Source organism: Giraffa tippelskirchi, chromosome 12 (assembly GCF_054371585.1).
Source record: "Giraffa tippelskirchi isolate mGirTip1 chromosome 12, T2T-mGirTip1v1.2.pri, whole genome shotgun sequence".
NCBI lineage: Eukaryota > Metazoa > Chordata > Mammalia > Artiodactyla > Giraffidae > Giraffa > Giraffa tippelskirchi.
The window spans coordinates 33,560,236-33,573,997 of NC_137286.1; the positions used below are offsets into that span (position 1 = coordinate 33,560,236).

At 55.0% G+C, this 13,762-nt stretch overlaps 2 protein-coding genes across 16 annotated transcripts in view; one reads left to right on the forward strand and one right to left on the reverse strand.

Moving 5' to 3' along the window:
* CLK3 (CDC like kinase 3) overlaps positions 1 to 8,872 on the forward strand; it is a 31,879-nt gene extending 23,007 nt beyond the window's left edge. For 9 of the 14 annotated variants that reach the window (XM_081549441.1, XM_081549444.1, XM_081549440.1 and 6 more), the window contains 10 exons: positions 1,455 to 1,551; positions 1,824 to 1,890; positions 4,167 to 4,283; positions 4,896 to 5,062; positions 6,282 to 6,376; positions 6,473 to 6,602; positions 6,850 to 6,932; positions 7,473 to 7,552; positions 7,726 to 7,816; positions 8,463 to 8,872. In XM_081549441.1, coding sequence (XP_081405567.1) covers positions 1,455 to 1,551; positions 1,824 to 1,890; positions 4,167 to 4,283; positions 4,896 to 5,062; positions 6,282 to 6,376; positions 6,473 to 6,602; positions 6,850 to 6,932; positions 7,473 to 7,552; positions 7,726 to 7,816; positions 8,463 to 8,639 — 1,104 coding nt within the window. In that variant the 3' untranslated portion in view covers positions 8,640 to 8,872. Of the gene's footprint in view, positions 1 to 1,454; positions 1,552 to 1,823; positions 1,891 to 4,166; positions 4,284 to 4,895; positions 5,063 to 6,281; positions 6,377 to 6,472; positions 6,603 to 6,849; positions 6,933 to 7,472; positions 7,553 to 7,725; positions 7,817 to 8,102 lie in introns of all 14 variants that reach the window. The other 5 variants (XM_081549447.1, XM_081549445.1, XM_081549446.1 and 2 more) reach the window with 2 other exon arrangements.
* Positions 8,873 to 9,322: 450 nt separating this feature from the next.
* The window catches only part of EDC3 (enhancer of mRNA decapping 3), a 50,501-nt gene continuing 46,061 nt past the window's right edge, over positions 9,323 to 13,762 (reverse strand). For both annotated transcript variants that reach the window (XM_081549460.1, XM_081549461.1), the window contains one exon: positions 9,323 to 11,789. In XM_081549460.1, the coding sequence (XP_081405586.1) occupies positions 11,455 to 11,789 (335 nt within the window). In that variant the 3' untranslated portion in view covers positions 9,323 to 11,454. The remainder of the gene's footprint in view (positions 11,790 to 13,762) is intronic.

Sequence of the window (13,762 nt, forward strand, 5' to 3'; positions counted from 1 at the left end):
CGCCACACAGCTGAGTGCTCTGACTGGTGTGGACTGCATCCACCTCTGCAGTCTCCTCTCCACACCCCTCACCAAAGGCCTGGAGGCTGGAGTGCCCATGGGTGGAGGGCGGGGTCCGTCTGTCAATGAGCTTGGACTGGGACCTGCCCTCTGACCTTCAGGCACGCCCTCTTCAGCCTCGCCTCTTCATGTGAGGGGCAGTCAAGGCGAGGGGGATGAGCTGCCTGTGGGGTGGGGCATGTGAAGAAATGGCAGAAAGGCCCCCAGCTCCAGGCCGTGTCCAGTTGCAGGTCACATGCCCAGAGCAGGGCCTGGAAGCATTCTTATTATGGAGTGTTGTACAGATCTCTGCTGAGACCAGGAACGTACTCTGCGCTCAGCTCTCTGGGAAGGAAGGCCAGTTGTGTGTCATGGAGGGTATATGCCGTCTTGTCTTCCCTTCCCAGCCCTCTTCCATCCCTCACTGGCTCCCGGCCGCAAGGCCTCTGAGGAGTAGTGGTGCGGCAGTGGAGGGGGGCCAGGTGTCTTCTCTGCTGAGCTTTCCCGTGACTTCTCTGAGTAGCCGTGGTTTGAGGGTTGACCAGGCACCCGGCATGGCCTGGTACCCTCTCTGCACACTGCCACAGGTGTGTGGCTCTGCTTCTTTTCTTTTTGGTGCCCTTTGTTGTCATGAGGCTCAGGTCGGGTCTGGCCTGTGGGTCACCTCGGTGCCAAGGCCAGGGCAGGAGCTGGCTTGGGGCCTGTGTGGGCCATCATGGTGGTAGGCCTTGGAGAGTCGACCGGCCCAGAGGATCCAGCGCTCCTTCTCTGCTCGAGGCTGGTGGTGCAAGGGCTGCCGACGGAAGGCTGGTTCTGCTGGTGACGCTGAGTCTGGCCACAGATGCTGTCTAGGGGCAGGTGGCAGCTGTCGGGCATGTGCAGGACCGCGAGGGCAGACAGACTGGGCATTCTGCAGCTGAACCAGAGTGGCTTCTGACCATTCTGGATGATTGGACCGAGGCTCGGCCCGCCGTCTTCTTGCACCCTTCTCACTGCGTCTTCACCCTGGCCGAAGCCGACACGGGAGGGCCGGGAGGGGGAGACTCATTGGAGGAGGGAGTCAAGCCTGCGACTCTCCACATGGCCCAGTCCCTTAGCAGCAGAGGCTGGGTGTCTTTCTGAGCATTTGCGGCGCCTTTCTCTTAGATAATATCCGAGTTTTCTTTACATACCTGTAGCTGTTTTTACTTTTCTGTTTTTGAAGTCAGTTTGTGTCTTGACGTGTCCCTTGCAATATCCCTATCGTTATATATGCTGTGTGCCTTATGAAATGCTGGGATCTGGAAAATCCAATCAACCAACCCACCGGCTCCTCACCGTCTCCACCTCTGCCTTTGACTGACACCTCAATCTGTCAATCGGAACCGCCTACCATGCGATTGGTCGGATGGCGTTTCGGGGGGCGGTGCATGCAGAGAAGCCAACAGAGCAGTAAGCGCAGCAGCCGGAGTGTGGAAGATGACAAGGAGGGCCACCTGGTGTGCCGGATCGGCGATTGGCTCCAAGAGCGATGTACAGCCACCTTTCGTAAAACTTTACCTCTCTACTTTCTATCCCCCTTGTTAGACGAGACCTCTCCTGCCCGAGGGGCCTCTATTGCGCGTGGTGCCTTAGAGGGGCCACCAGTAATTGAATGACACAGACGCTAGCAACTTCTGTTTTTAAGAGTGTAGCAGTGAGAAAGAAACCTTTTATGTTTTTGAGAATTTGAATGCTGTGAACTTGCAGGAGCTGCCGGCCCTCTGTCCTCCAGGTTCTCATGCCCTCTTTCTTTTCTCTCCTAGATGAGATCGTGGGGAACCTGGGTGAAGGCACCTTTGGCAAGGTGGTGGAGTGCTTGGACCATGCCAGGTGAGCTGTCTTCCTGGGAAGAGCTGTCCCAAGGTTCTTGAAGGTGGTGGCAGAGCTTAACCTTTTTCTCTTTGAAGAGTAGCACCAAAGTTCCTGTGCATGTTGGGTTTTTGCTGATCCCCTAAAATAGGGACAATTTCCTGGGATTCATGGGCATGTGGCATCTCTGCCTAAGAACTGGTGGTCACTGAATGGTGCTGTTCCAGTTTCCCCTCTCCCTCAGGGCTGTGGTGGAGATCAGAACAGGGCAAGACCCTGGCCTCTCCATGGTCTGCATCTGCTTCCTGTGAGCTCTTTCAGGTGCCTGGCAGGGGTTTGAGCATACGGCTGAGCCCAACTCAAGCATGAACCTCCACCCTCTGGAGGTCTGCCTGAGAGGCCATGCAGGCCCCCATTGAGAGGAGCAAGACCCTGGGCTTTCTCACCAAGTGGGCTGCTGCCTTCTGCAGTGTGGCTAGGGGTTGGGCCCCTTTGAATGTGCTCAGGTAGAGCAGGGGTACACCTGTGTGTGTTGGGATCCTGCTGGGGATCCCTTGCTCCCTTATAGGCTGAACAGTGAAAAACTTTTTTGTCCCTTGCCATTCCTCGAGACCAGAACCCTTGCCTCCTTTCCCTTAGGCTGGGAGGCCACCGCCTGTGAGCCCACTGCCTTCAAGCCTCAAATGGCCTCTCTTTGGTGTGGCACTTTGGCCAGAAGGTGCTTATGTCCTTGCTGTCTCATTTGAGCCACGTGCTGCCTGTACGTGACTCTTGTGTGATTTTAGGGATGAAGAAACATGCTCAGAGTCTGCCTGTGCCCCCAGCTCTCGAATGGAGGAGCTGGGTCCTGCTCTGCTTGGCGCTCCCAGGTTGAGGGGTGCCTGGAAAGGACAGTTAAACCTAGCAATTCAGCCAGCCATGTGACCCCAATTTAAGGTAGTGATTATTACCAATGAAGCCTCCCTGGGCACCCAGTTCCCATTTAAACACCCTTCAGACCCCATGTGTCCCAAGAAGTTAGGGCTGGGACCAGTGGGCATAGGGACATGTAGACTGTACAGTGGTGAGAGGTGGCAGGTCTGAGAGCTCTGCCACCTGGGGGCTCTCTGGGCTGTCACTCTGAGCAGCTAGATGGGAAGCGAGCCTTTGAAGTCACTAAAGGGCAGGCCCAGGGCTCAGGGAACCTTTAGGGAGTCCAGAGGGAGTCAGCCAGTGGGCTTGTGAGAAGGCAGAATTCAGCTCCACAAAAGGAAGGGCCGCCCAGCTCTGGCAGTAGCTGTGTGGAAGTGATGAGCTCGTCTCAAGGGTCGGAATGCTATTGAGGGATGCTGTTCCACAAGTCTGGAGTTGTGGCTTTCCCTCTGAGGTCTTTTCCTACCGTGAAAATCTGGGAAAATGGGATGAGAAGAATGCAGGGTGTTCTAGAAGATGCCTCTGCCCTTCAACCTGTGAACCTTTCTGGCACCAAGGCCAGCTTCCCAGAGGTCTTAGGCCACACCCTTAGGCCAGGGCTTATCACTCTAGTTTCCCACTGGGCATCTGAGCACTGGCTTTCCCTTCCCGAGAGTGTTGGGCCTGGCAGCCTAACCTCCCCAGTTATTCTCTGCTGGGCACCTGCACGTGGCATACAGGGGTGGTGCTGGGGGTAAGGTGGGAGGTGTGGAGCAGGAATTATTAAAATCCTCAATGGACACTGAATAAGGCTTCCTGGCACTCGGGGGTCTCTGACAAATGTTATGGCTGGTATTGAGGCAGGTGGGGCCAGGAGGTGCACTGAGGGATCCGTCCTGGGGTTCAGTGAGGGGAAGAGCCTCTGCTGGCACCTCCCCCTCCTGCCAGGCTCTCACTCCCCGCTGGAACCCCAGGAGGAACAGTTTGTGTAGAGTTGGTGATGTGCTCAGGAAAGTCAGGAGGTGCTGCAGAGGGTTCTGAGTGGGATGGCCTGGCCAGGGTCAGGACTGACTGGCCTCCAGGTCAGGTTACTGACCAAGCTCTAGGGCTGGTGCTGGTCAGCAGGATAGGGCTCTGCTCCTCTGTCCACTCCCCCTGGGAGCTGGCAGCGGCTGAGATCGTAAAAACCTAAGATGGGCACGGTTGTCAACAGCAACTTGGTATTGCACAGGTAGAGGTCTGGAGTTGTGTGGGGCAGGCTGGGCATCAAGAATCTGCTGTCTTCAGGGCAGCCCTGTTCCTGGAGCCCTAAGTAGCCTTTGCCAGGAGTTGCTGAGTTGGGGTGGAGGGTGGGGGAAGGGCTGCACAGCTTCTCATGAGGACTGCTGCTTCCTTTCCTGGTCCAGAGGGAAGTCTCAGGTTGCCCTGAAGATCATCCGCAATGTAGGCAAGTACCGGGAGGCCGCCCGGCTAGAAATCAACGTTCTCAAGAAGATCAAGGAGAAGGACAAAGAGAACAAGTTGTGAGTGTCGGCAGGGAATAGGTGGGAAGCTTCCTAGGGGTCAGTGTCAGTCCAGCCCAGTGGCCCAGACCCACTGGGACTGAGCAGTGCCCTTTGGCTGGGCTAGCACCACGCCTTCTCCCAACAGCCTGAGCCGGGCAGTCCAGCGAGTAAGTCTTGTTGGAAGGAACATCTGGGTTTCAGTCTAGGCTTCACTGCAACCAGCTCTATGTTCTGAGGTGGCCTCCTCGCCCTGCGTTTGTGAATTAGAGGCTTCACTGGGTTGTGGTGGGCATTAGACAAGATATAAACCCAAAACTGTTTAGGGTGCTCACGTAGTCAGAGATACCCAGAGGAGCACACAGGCATGGAGCCTTCCCCTCCGCAAGCGTGGCGCTGAGCCCTGCAGACTCAAGAAGCTTGGCGGAGGGCGCTCGTCCTGTGGAGTGGCCTGGTTACTCCACATTTCTTTGAGAGCAGGCACTGTGCCCATAGTTTTCTTTCTCTTTGTGAATCTGCATCCTGTGTGTGACCCAGTAGCCTGGGAGGGAATGGGGACTGTCTTCACCTGAGGGAGCAGGTGGGCAGCCAGCCCCCCAGCACAGACCCTGAGCCCCATCCATCCTTCTCCAGCCTGTGCGTCTTGATGTCTGACTGGTTCAACTTCCACGGTCACATGTGCATCGCCTTTGAGCTCCTGGGCAAGAACACCTTTGAGTTCCTAAAGGAGAATAACTTCCAGCCTTACCCTCTACCACATGTCCGGCACATGGCCTACCAGCTCTGCCACGCCCTTAGATGTAAGTTCCCACCCTCAAGTGGAGCAGGGGCAGCCTCCTGTCTGCAGCAAAGGCACCTGGTGGCCCTGCCCTCCCATCAGTTGCTCCAACACATTGCTGACTGTTCTGCTGGGCCCAAGACACTAGGGCCCCTTTGGCTGAAAGGCCTTCAAGTAGGAATCTGTGAGGATGGAGAGGCTGCAGTCCCCTCCAGGGGCCTCTGGAGCTGAGCTCTGACCCCAGGCTCTCCGGAAGAGAAAAAGGGAGAGAGCTGCTCTAGGATTAGCCCCATACCATCCCCATTCCTACCTTCCTGCATAGGATGAAGAGGTCGCAGACTGACCTGGTAGATCCCACCCACAGATCCTATCAACACAGACACCATCTGTCTCACCATCATTTCCCATCTGTCTGCCAACCTCTAAGGTGGTACCTGTGCCCAGTGCTGCAGGATTTGTAGTGGTTGAAACAGGTTGGAAAGGCTCACTGGAGGAGGTGGCTAGACCTAGACCTAGACTGGCAGGGTCTGCATAGATGACAGGACTGGGGAGAGCGTTCCAAGCCAGGTGAGCCACCCAGCGCTGGCGCAGAGCCTAGCATGTGCCGCAGCTCACTGTGGTGAAGAAAGGGCCCATGTCAAGAGAGGTGGGCTACACCGTTGGAAGGGTCTTGAGTGCCAGATGGGAAAAGTGATGAGTGGCAGGGTACAACCATCGGTGGGACAGGGTTGGAGGGAAAAGGCAGACTTCCCCCTGCTCGGGGCTGGGGGTGAGGGGAGAAAGGCAGGACTGGCTTCACTGTTTCATAGGGAGCCCTGTGCTTGGTTTAATGCTCTCCTACTACCATCTTGAGAGTCTAAGTAACTTTTGAATAAGGAGACCTACATTTTCATTTTGCCTTGGGCCTTGTGTAGCTGGTGCTTGGGAGAGGGAACCACCCCAAGACTGATACTGCAGCTTTGCTGAGAGACCTGGTCCCCTCAGGTGGAAGGAGGTTTTCTAAATGGAAGGCATCTCCTCTGCCCCCTCAAGAATTAGAACCCTCTGAGTTCATAAGTACAGAGAACCCTTGAGGGAAGCCAGAGCAGAGGCAGTGTGCTCCTCTCCCTGTTACACTGCTGAGGTTAGGGGCTGAGGGTTCTAGCAGGCTGGCTCTGGAGGAGGGAGCTGGCCTAGCGCTGGCAGGCGGGCCAGAGAGGAAGCCCTGGTTTTCAGTGTCTGCTTCCCTCCTGCTCCCCCAGTTCTACATGAGAACCAACTGACCCACACAGACTTGAAGCCAGAGAACATCCTGTTTGTGAATTCTGAGTTTGAAACCCTCTACAATGAGCACAAGGTATTTATTGATGGGGTAAAGATCGAGGCCCTGTTCCAGGAGTCGGTTACCCACCAGTACAGACTCCTGACCTGGCTCACCTTCCCTGCCCTTCAGAGCTGTGAGGAGAAGTCAGTGAAGAACACCAGCATCCGAGTGGCTGACTTCGGCAGTGCTACCTTTGACCATGAGCATCACACGACCATCGTGGCCACCCGTCACTATCGTCCACCTGAGGTGATCCTTGGTGAGTGACTGCAGCTCCCAGCCCGATAAAGCAGGCAGTTGTTGGCAAGCTATGAAAACAGGGAGTGTGGTGCCTGTCCACACCTGGGGCCAGTGTCCTGAGTCTCTGTGGCTGTTGACTTGGTCTTAAGAAAGGGACTTCTGGGTTTTGGCCAGGAGTCTTGCCAGATAGCCTGGTAGTGGCCCTGTGACCTCTAGGCTGGGAGCACAGAGCTGAGTCTCATAGCCCACCCCATCTTGGCTTTCAGAGCTGGGCTGGGCACAGCCCTGCGATGTCTGGAGCATCGGCTGCATTCTCTTTGAGTACTACCGGGGCTTCACACTCTTCCAGGTAAGGCCTCTCCCTCATCAGCCCCCTACCCTAAGCTGCAGAGGCCTAGTGTGGGAGGGACCCCCACCCACCCATCAGCATGTTGTGAGATTAGACTCCAGAGGGTTGTAGGTGCTTGGGAAGGAAGAGGTCAGTCAAGGTAGCTGGAACACTCAGGGACTCTTGCAGTCAGTCATCAGGGGTGGAGGATTGGGGTGGGAGGAGTGTTCCAGGCAAGAGGCACAGCGTGGGTGAGGGCATGGAGATGGGCTAGGGCAGGGCACTTTATGGGGAGAGAGGAACTAGCCAGAATGAGGTGTGTCATCATGCAGTACACCTGAAGGGTCGAGAAGTCTCACCCTGAGGGAACAGGTTGGCTTCCTCCCTGGTCCCAGGCTGCCACCCGGTCAGAAAGGCTGCAACTGCTATCCCATTAGTGGGTTTGCATCTCCTGGGGCAGGGAGACTTTGACCATCTTTCTTATCCTTTATTCTCTGAGGGACTTGGAGGGGGCGGAGGCTGTCATGATTCCCACTTGCTGTGTCCCTCACCCTTCCACAGACCCACGAGAACCGAGAGCATTTGGTGATGATGGAGAAGATCCTGGGGCCCATCCCGTCACACATGATCCACCGGACAAGGTAAGGATTGCTCCCTCAGGGCTTTCCTATCTCGGAGTGACCTGGCAAAGCTGTTGCCCAGACCTTCCTGCTGGGGCAGGCCAGGGTCCCCTGCCTTGCTTTACTGCTGTTCTCCACACTGCTGCTGTCTTTCCCACTTTTAAGACTCCACCCTTCCTGTCTTTTGTTTTCAGGAAGCAGAAATATTTCTACAAAGGGGGCCTGGTTTGGGATGAGAACAGTTCTGACGGCCGGTATGTGAAGGAGAACTGCAAACCTCTGAAGGTCAGTTTCTGGCTTCCCCCAGCTCAACTCATGCCAAGGAGACCCCAGGCACTGGGCAAACACACAGCAGAGGCCAGGCAGCTAAAAGCGGCCTCCTCGTTCCGGCTCTGTGGGAGGCTGTGCCCAAGGCTGCCGGGTGCTGGCAGTGAGGCTTCTTGCAGACTGCCCTAGAAGGGCCCTTAGCTCTTCCCCTTCCCCACAGGGTGGCTCTGATGTAATCAAGGGGCATCCGGAAGAGCCAGATGTCCGAGACCCTGCTACTTCCCGCTCCCTTTTTTCTCACTAGGCAGGACTGAGGGGAGGGTAGGGGAAGACCTAGACATGGCCAAGAAGCCTCTGTCAACTGCATTTGGTGCTTGGACAAGTGGATTTCACAGAGGTGCTATCTACCCACCTGTCAGAACTTTGCACATGGGGGCAGAGGCATCAAGCCAGCAAGACACCCAGTAGCCTGACAAGTTCAGAGCAGACATGATTACAGGCAGGAAAACCAAAGATCTGCTCCTTGTCCAGGAAGGCAGAAGTAGTCCTCCAGGAGGGCATCCTGCCTCCTCAGCCATGCAGCAAAGCTTCCCAGAGGCAAGGGGACCGGCTGTGGCTTCCCACGGCCCGCCATCACACTGAGGCACCTTGTGTCCCTGAGCAGAGTTATATGCTCCAAGACACTCTGGAGCACGTACAGCTGTTTGACCTGATGAGGAGGATGTTAGAATTTGACCCTGCCCAGCGCATCACACTGGCGGAGGCCCTGCTGCACCCCTTCTTTGCTGGTTTGACCCCTGAGGAGCGGTCCTTCCACACCAGCCGCAACCCAAGCAGATGACAGGCGTGCAGCCACTGCATCGGAGATGGAGAGCGGGACTGGACTGCCCGGCCCCTTTCCTCCAACCTCTACCACCGGCCCCAGGGCCAGAGCCACCCGTGAACAGTGCAATGTGAAGGAAGGCAGGAGCCTGCAGGGGAGGAGACCTGATGCCCATCTGCCAGAAAGCACAGATTTGACCCAAGCTATTTATATGTTGTAAAGTTATAATAAAGTGTTTCTTACTGTTTGTAGCCCCTGGTACCAGTGTGTCCATCTCCAGGCTCCTTGCCTGCTCCCCTCCCTACCTTATTAATAAAGTCTTTCTTAGCAGTGCCGCTTGTGGAGAGCTACGTGTGAACTGGGCCAGGCCCGGAAAAGCTAGCCAGAAGCTCGGGTGTCCCCCTGAGCCCAGAAGAGCAGCGGCAGATCTGCTCAACAGTCTGGAAAGGCACCTGGGCTCTGTCCTGCGCCTGCTTCCCTGCTGGCCCCTGTACCTCTCAGCCCCAAAGAACATACCAGGAATGGCCCACTGGGCTTACCTGTCCTTCCAGCCCTGTCTCTGACTGAGACTTCAGGGTGTGTATGCCCAATAACTGGCTTGTTGAGGTGAAGTGTGAGGATCAAGGCAGGTTTCTAGGGCTGGGGATGCAGTACCTCACTGCACTGCAGCCCACAGAGCAATGTACCACAGCACACAAGACTCCCGTCATTCAGCTTTATTTTAGTGCTGGTTTTTGGTTCCCCAAGAGCTGCATGAATGAGTTTTGGCCACCTGACTGGGGCCCCATGGGGACTGGGCACTGTGGGTAGGATGCCTCTGAAAAGAGGTGAAGATGGAGGAATCATGCTATCTTTACCACCACTGGGGCAGCCCCAGGCTGAGGGCAGGAAGAGGCTCCAGTGCCACCTGGGGAGAAAATAGAGGCTTGGGCACCAGCTCCCAGTGGCCCCTCAACCCAAGGCCATCACCCACAGGGTCCCCATGACTTACTAGGGGAGTCTTCTGGGCCAGGGTTCTAGCTCATTTTTCACTGGACCCAATGAGGAGACCTCACTGCATTAACAGCCAGCCAGAACCTGTTGAATGGTTGCTTACTAAAATGCCTGTAACCCAGCATTGCTCCTCAAACTACAGCCCCACCTCTAGAGAGAGGGCCTCCTTCAGGAGCTTCTCGGCCCTGAGAGTGAGCAGAGGTTCAGGAAGGATACACAGCACGGGATTCACAGTCGCTGGCCGCCTTCCACCGCTGGAGACAACTGAGCATCTGAGGGAGGCTGGGAGGAAAGGAGGGACCAGCCCTCTCTGCCCTAATCTGCCCTAGCTATGCTCCTATAAGGAAAGTGGTAAGTATCCTGAAACCAAGGGTACCAGGGCCTACCCTGCGTCCATGATCCTTGGCAAGCCCTTCCACTCACCCCCTTAACCATACTGGGTGGGCACAGAGCAGAAGGAAGCCTGAAGCCCCTGAAAAAGGCTTTAAAGCACAAGCCTCTGCAAGGGCCCCTCTCGGGAACTTCAGGACATGGCTCCTGTTCTGCCAACTTCCGGGGCCTGTGAACATGTGGGGGCTCAGTGCCTTAGGATCTGAGCAGCACTGTATTCCTAAGGCTGCGTCCCACCAGCTAGCTCATCCAGAACTAGCCTCATTTTGGCATCTTTGAGACAGCGTGCTGGCCCTGAGCCTACACATCCAGAGAGGACAATCAAAGGGTTCAAGGCCCAGACACTGTAAAAGCTGGAGGGGGTGGGTGGGGAGAGAGCCCACATGGGAGGGTCATGCGCCCACAGTTGCAAGGGACCATTTCAAGTGAAGGGCAGAGGGAGCAGAAGAGAGTAGGGGTATGTGTGCAGGCAAGGAGGAGGGGGGAGTGGTGGCTTAGGACAGAAGCACCAGGGAGCCTCCTCTGGTTCAGCACCAGGCTCCCCCAGGGGCCTCCCCAATACTGAACATTAAAGCTGCACCCTGAGGGGTCTGGCCCCAGACTAGGCAAAGGCTCAGTCCCCAGCTACAGAGTATGGGATTGGGGGGCACTGCTGGCAAGATGGGCACTGTGGTTCTACAGTAACATAAGCTTATACTACCTGTGCTGAAGACAACAGAAAAACAGGATTAAAAAAAAAAAAAAAATCCCAATGCAGTAACCATTCAGATGCCACCCTGCCTCCCTTCCCTGCCTCTCAGAGTGATGGAGTGGAAAGGAGGAAGGACCCTTGGGAAAAAAAAAAAAAAAAACTAGCGTAAAACTTGATCAGCTCAGGAGAAAGGAAAGGGTCAAAGCCCCCAAATCATCTTGCGGTGGGGCTCAGGGAAGGCCTCAAAAACCCTCAAATTGAACCGAGAATGCAAGTCTGCCCTCTAGTGGACAGCGGCAGTGCAGCCAGTTCTACATGATCAGAGGAGGGGCTGCTTGGCTGGAGGAAGCAGGGGAGACAAAGCCACAAGCTCTGAACCAGAGCAAGCACAGACCCCCAAACAGGACGGCCCCACCCCGCGAGGCAGCGGCCCAGGCCCAGTGGCTGTAAACCTGACATACAGTCTGTAAGCTGCCTATGTCTGTAAACAAAGCCCGACCTGACCATGCAGGGGGCTGAGTGAGAGATGCCTGGAGCCACTGTGCACTTAGCCTGCCACTAGCCCCGTGCCCCCAGTGGGAAAGCCTTCCCTGGCTCAGGGCACATGACAGGTCAGTTTTAAATATGATCTGTTCTTTCAAAGAAACAAAATGAAAAGAGAAAAAATTTAACAACAAGGTCCATGAAGCTTCACATCCTTAAGGCGTTCGCTGTCAAGAGCAGCAGGGGACTACGAGGTGCAGCCTGCCCAGAGCCCTTCTAGGCGGAGTGCAGCGGGATGACAAACTTGCAGCCAAACGGCGAGTGGTAGCTAACGCCCACCTCCTGGAAGACCTGCTGGGGGATGCCGATGTCGCACAGATAGACGCGGCCCGCGTGCTCCCCCAGAGGCAGGGGCAGGCCCAGAGCCAGTGACCACTTGGCATCGATGCCCTGTTCACCTTCATGCACAGGAGGGTCTATGCTGAGTACTGGTGCCCGGTTCTGGTTGGCCCAGGCCACAGCTGCCTTGTACCAGGGCTGATCCCGCAGGAAGGCATTCTCGGGGCAATCCAGACAGTTGATCACCAGGTCCACAGGGCTAGTGGGCAGATCTGCAGGTGGAAAGAGTGCCATCTGTAACCCCTATAAAGTAGAGAGCAGTCCAGTCTGGGACAAGAACCTCGGTGACCCCAAGAATGTCTTGTTCAGACACCACTCCAATGCCTCTGCAGAGACCAGGCTTTTCAAGGTTGGGCTGGGACTCAGGCTCCAGGAGTTCCAAGACCTAGCTGCGCTGGGTGCTGGAGACCAAGGGTACGTCAGCCCAATGGACCACTGTCCTCGTGGAGCTCCCAAGCTGAAGCACTGTCGTGCTGGGTGAGCAGAGCTTCTCAGGGCATAAGGCCCCGCCTCCTCTGCACATCTAACTTCCTGGTAAATTATAAGCTCTGGGAAGGTGAGCTCTATTACCAAGTCAGCCTTCAGGAGGAGGATGTGACCAGGGCCCAGGAGAATTGGGCTGACTGCCATTTGCTGTCTGGACCAAGAAGTGTGATTAGGCAAGAGCGTGCTCACTCTACACCAGGCTGGCCTGCTCCCACAGCCTGGCCTTGCTGGGCCCTTCACTATTATAGAAATGAGTCCTTCTTGCAGCCCAAACTTAAGAATAGGGAAGGAATCTCTCACTTCTCCCAGGTGTTTAAAAAGCCTTCTCTGCTCTCACCAAGCCTCTGGCACAGTGTAAGAACAGATGGCTCAATAAGCACATAAGTCCTGACCAGCCTAAGAGGTTAAACTGAGACTAGTGGAACTCAGACCAAACTCAAGGGTGAACATCCTGGAGCAACTGGGATAGGAAGCCTTGTGGGCAGCAGAGGAAGAATAACTGCCTGAAAAAGGGCATCATATTACAGATCTTAAGAGGGGCAACCCATGTATGAGAACCCCTTCCCAGGTCTCAGCCTTATGTACTGACATACCTCAATTAAGAGTCTCAGAACAGGCCACTAAGGGTGGGGATGCGAGTGTCCCTGTGAGCTCCGAGGCTTTCGAGAGTGGGAATGGCATCTTCCCTTCCTCATGCCCACAGGAGCCTGACCTGCGAGTTAAGAGACTGAGGTTCTGGCCCCATCTTGCCATCCGATCCCTCGCAAGGCCCTTTCTCTGGGCCACATTTGCTTGCTCCACTTCTCCCCTGTTCTCATTTTAAACCCACTCCAATCAGACCACACTTCACCATACCACTTGAAACTGCTCCTGTCAAGATCACTAGGGGCTTCCACACTGCTGGATCCAGTAGTCAAGTCTCAATCTTCATCTGAACTCAACCTAGAAAGGCTTGCTGACACAGCTGTTCACACCCGCTTTTCTTTACTTGCTTTTCAGGTACCAGACTCTCTAGGCTTTCCTTCTCCTTCAATGACCACTCTTTCCCTGTCTCTTAGCTGGTCTCTTAAAATTCTATCCAAAGAACTCACTCTAACAACCTATCTATTCTCTGTTCCTAGAAGATACCTTATCCAGGCTCATTACGGCTTTAAATACCACCCCCACACTTGTAACTCCAGACTGGATCCCTTCACTTAACTCCAGACTCATCTCCATCAATCAACATTTCCACCTGCCTATCCAATGGGCATCTCCAACTGAGCTTCTGCTCTTCTTCCCCAAACCTCCCCCAGCTCTTCCCATCTCAGTGATGGCACCTCCATCCTTCCAGTTACTCAGGTCAAGAACCTTGGAGTCATTCTTAACCCTTCTCTTTCTCTTATCCTTTACAGCCAATCTATAAACTCTTATCTTCAATATTGCTTCAGAAACGAACCACCTTTCATCACCTTCATGCTGTCTCAGCCACCATCACTTCTCGTTCCAATTATTACAACAGCCTTAATAATTCTGTGTAAGTCTACAGTCTGCACTCAAACAACAGACGTAATGATCGTCTGGAACCCGAGCTGGATTATATCGTCCTGGTACTTATTCCTAAAGTGACTCTCCATCTCACTCAGACTAAAAGTTCAAACCTTACATAAAGATCCACAGGCCCTTTATGACTGTACCCTGAAATGTCTTAAGTCTACTG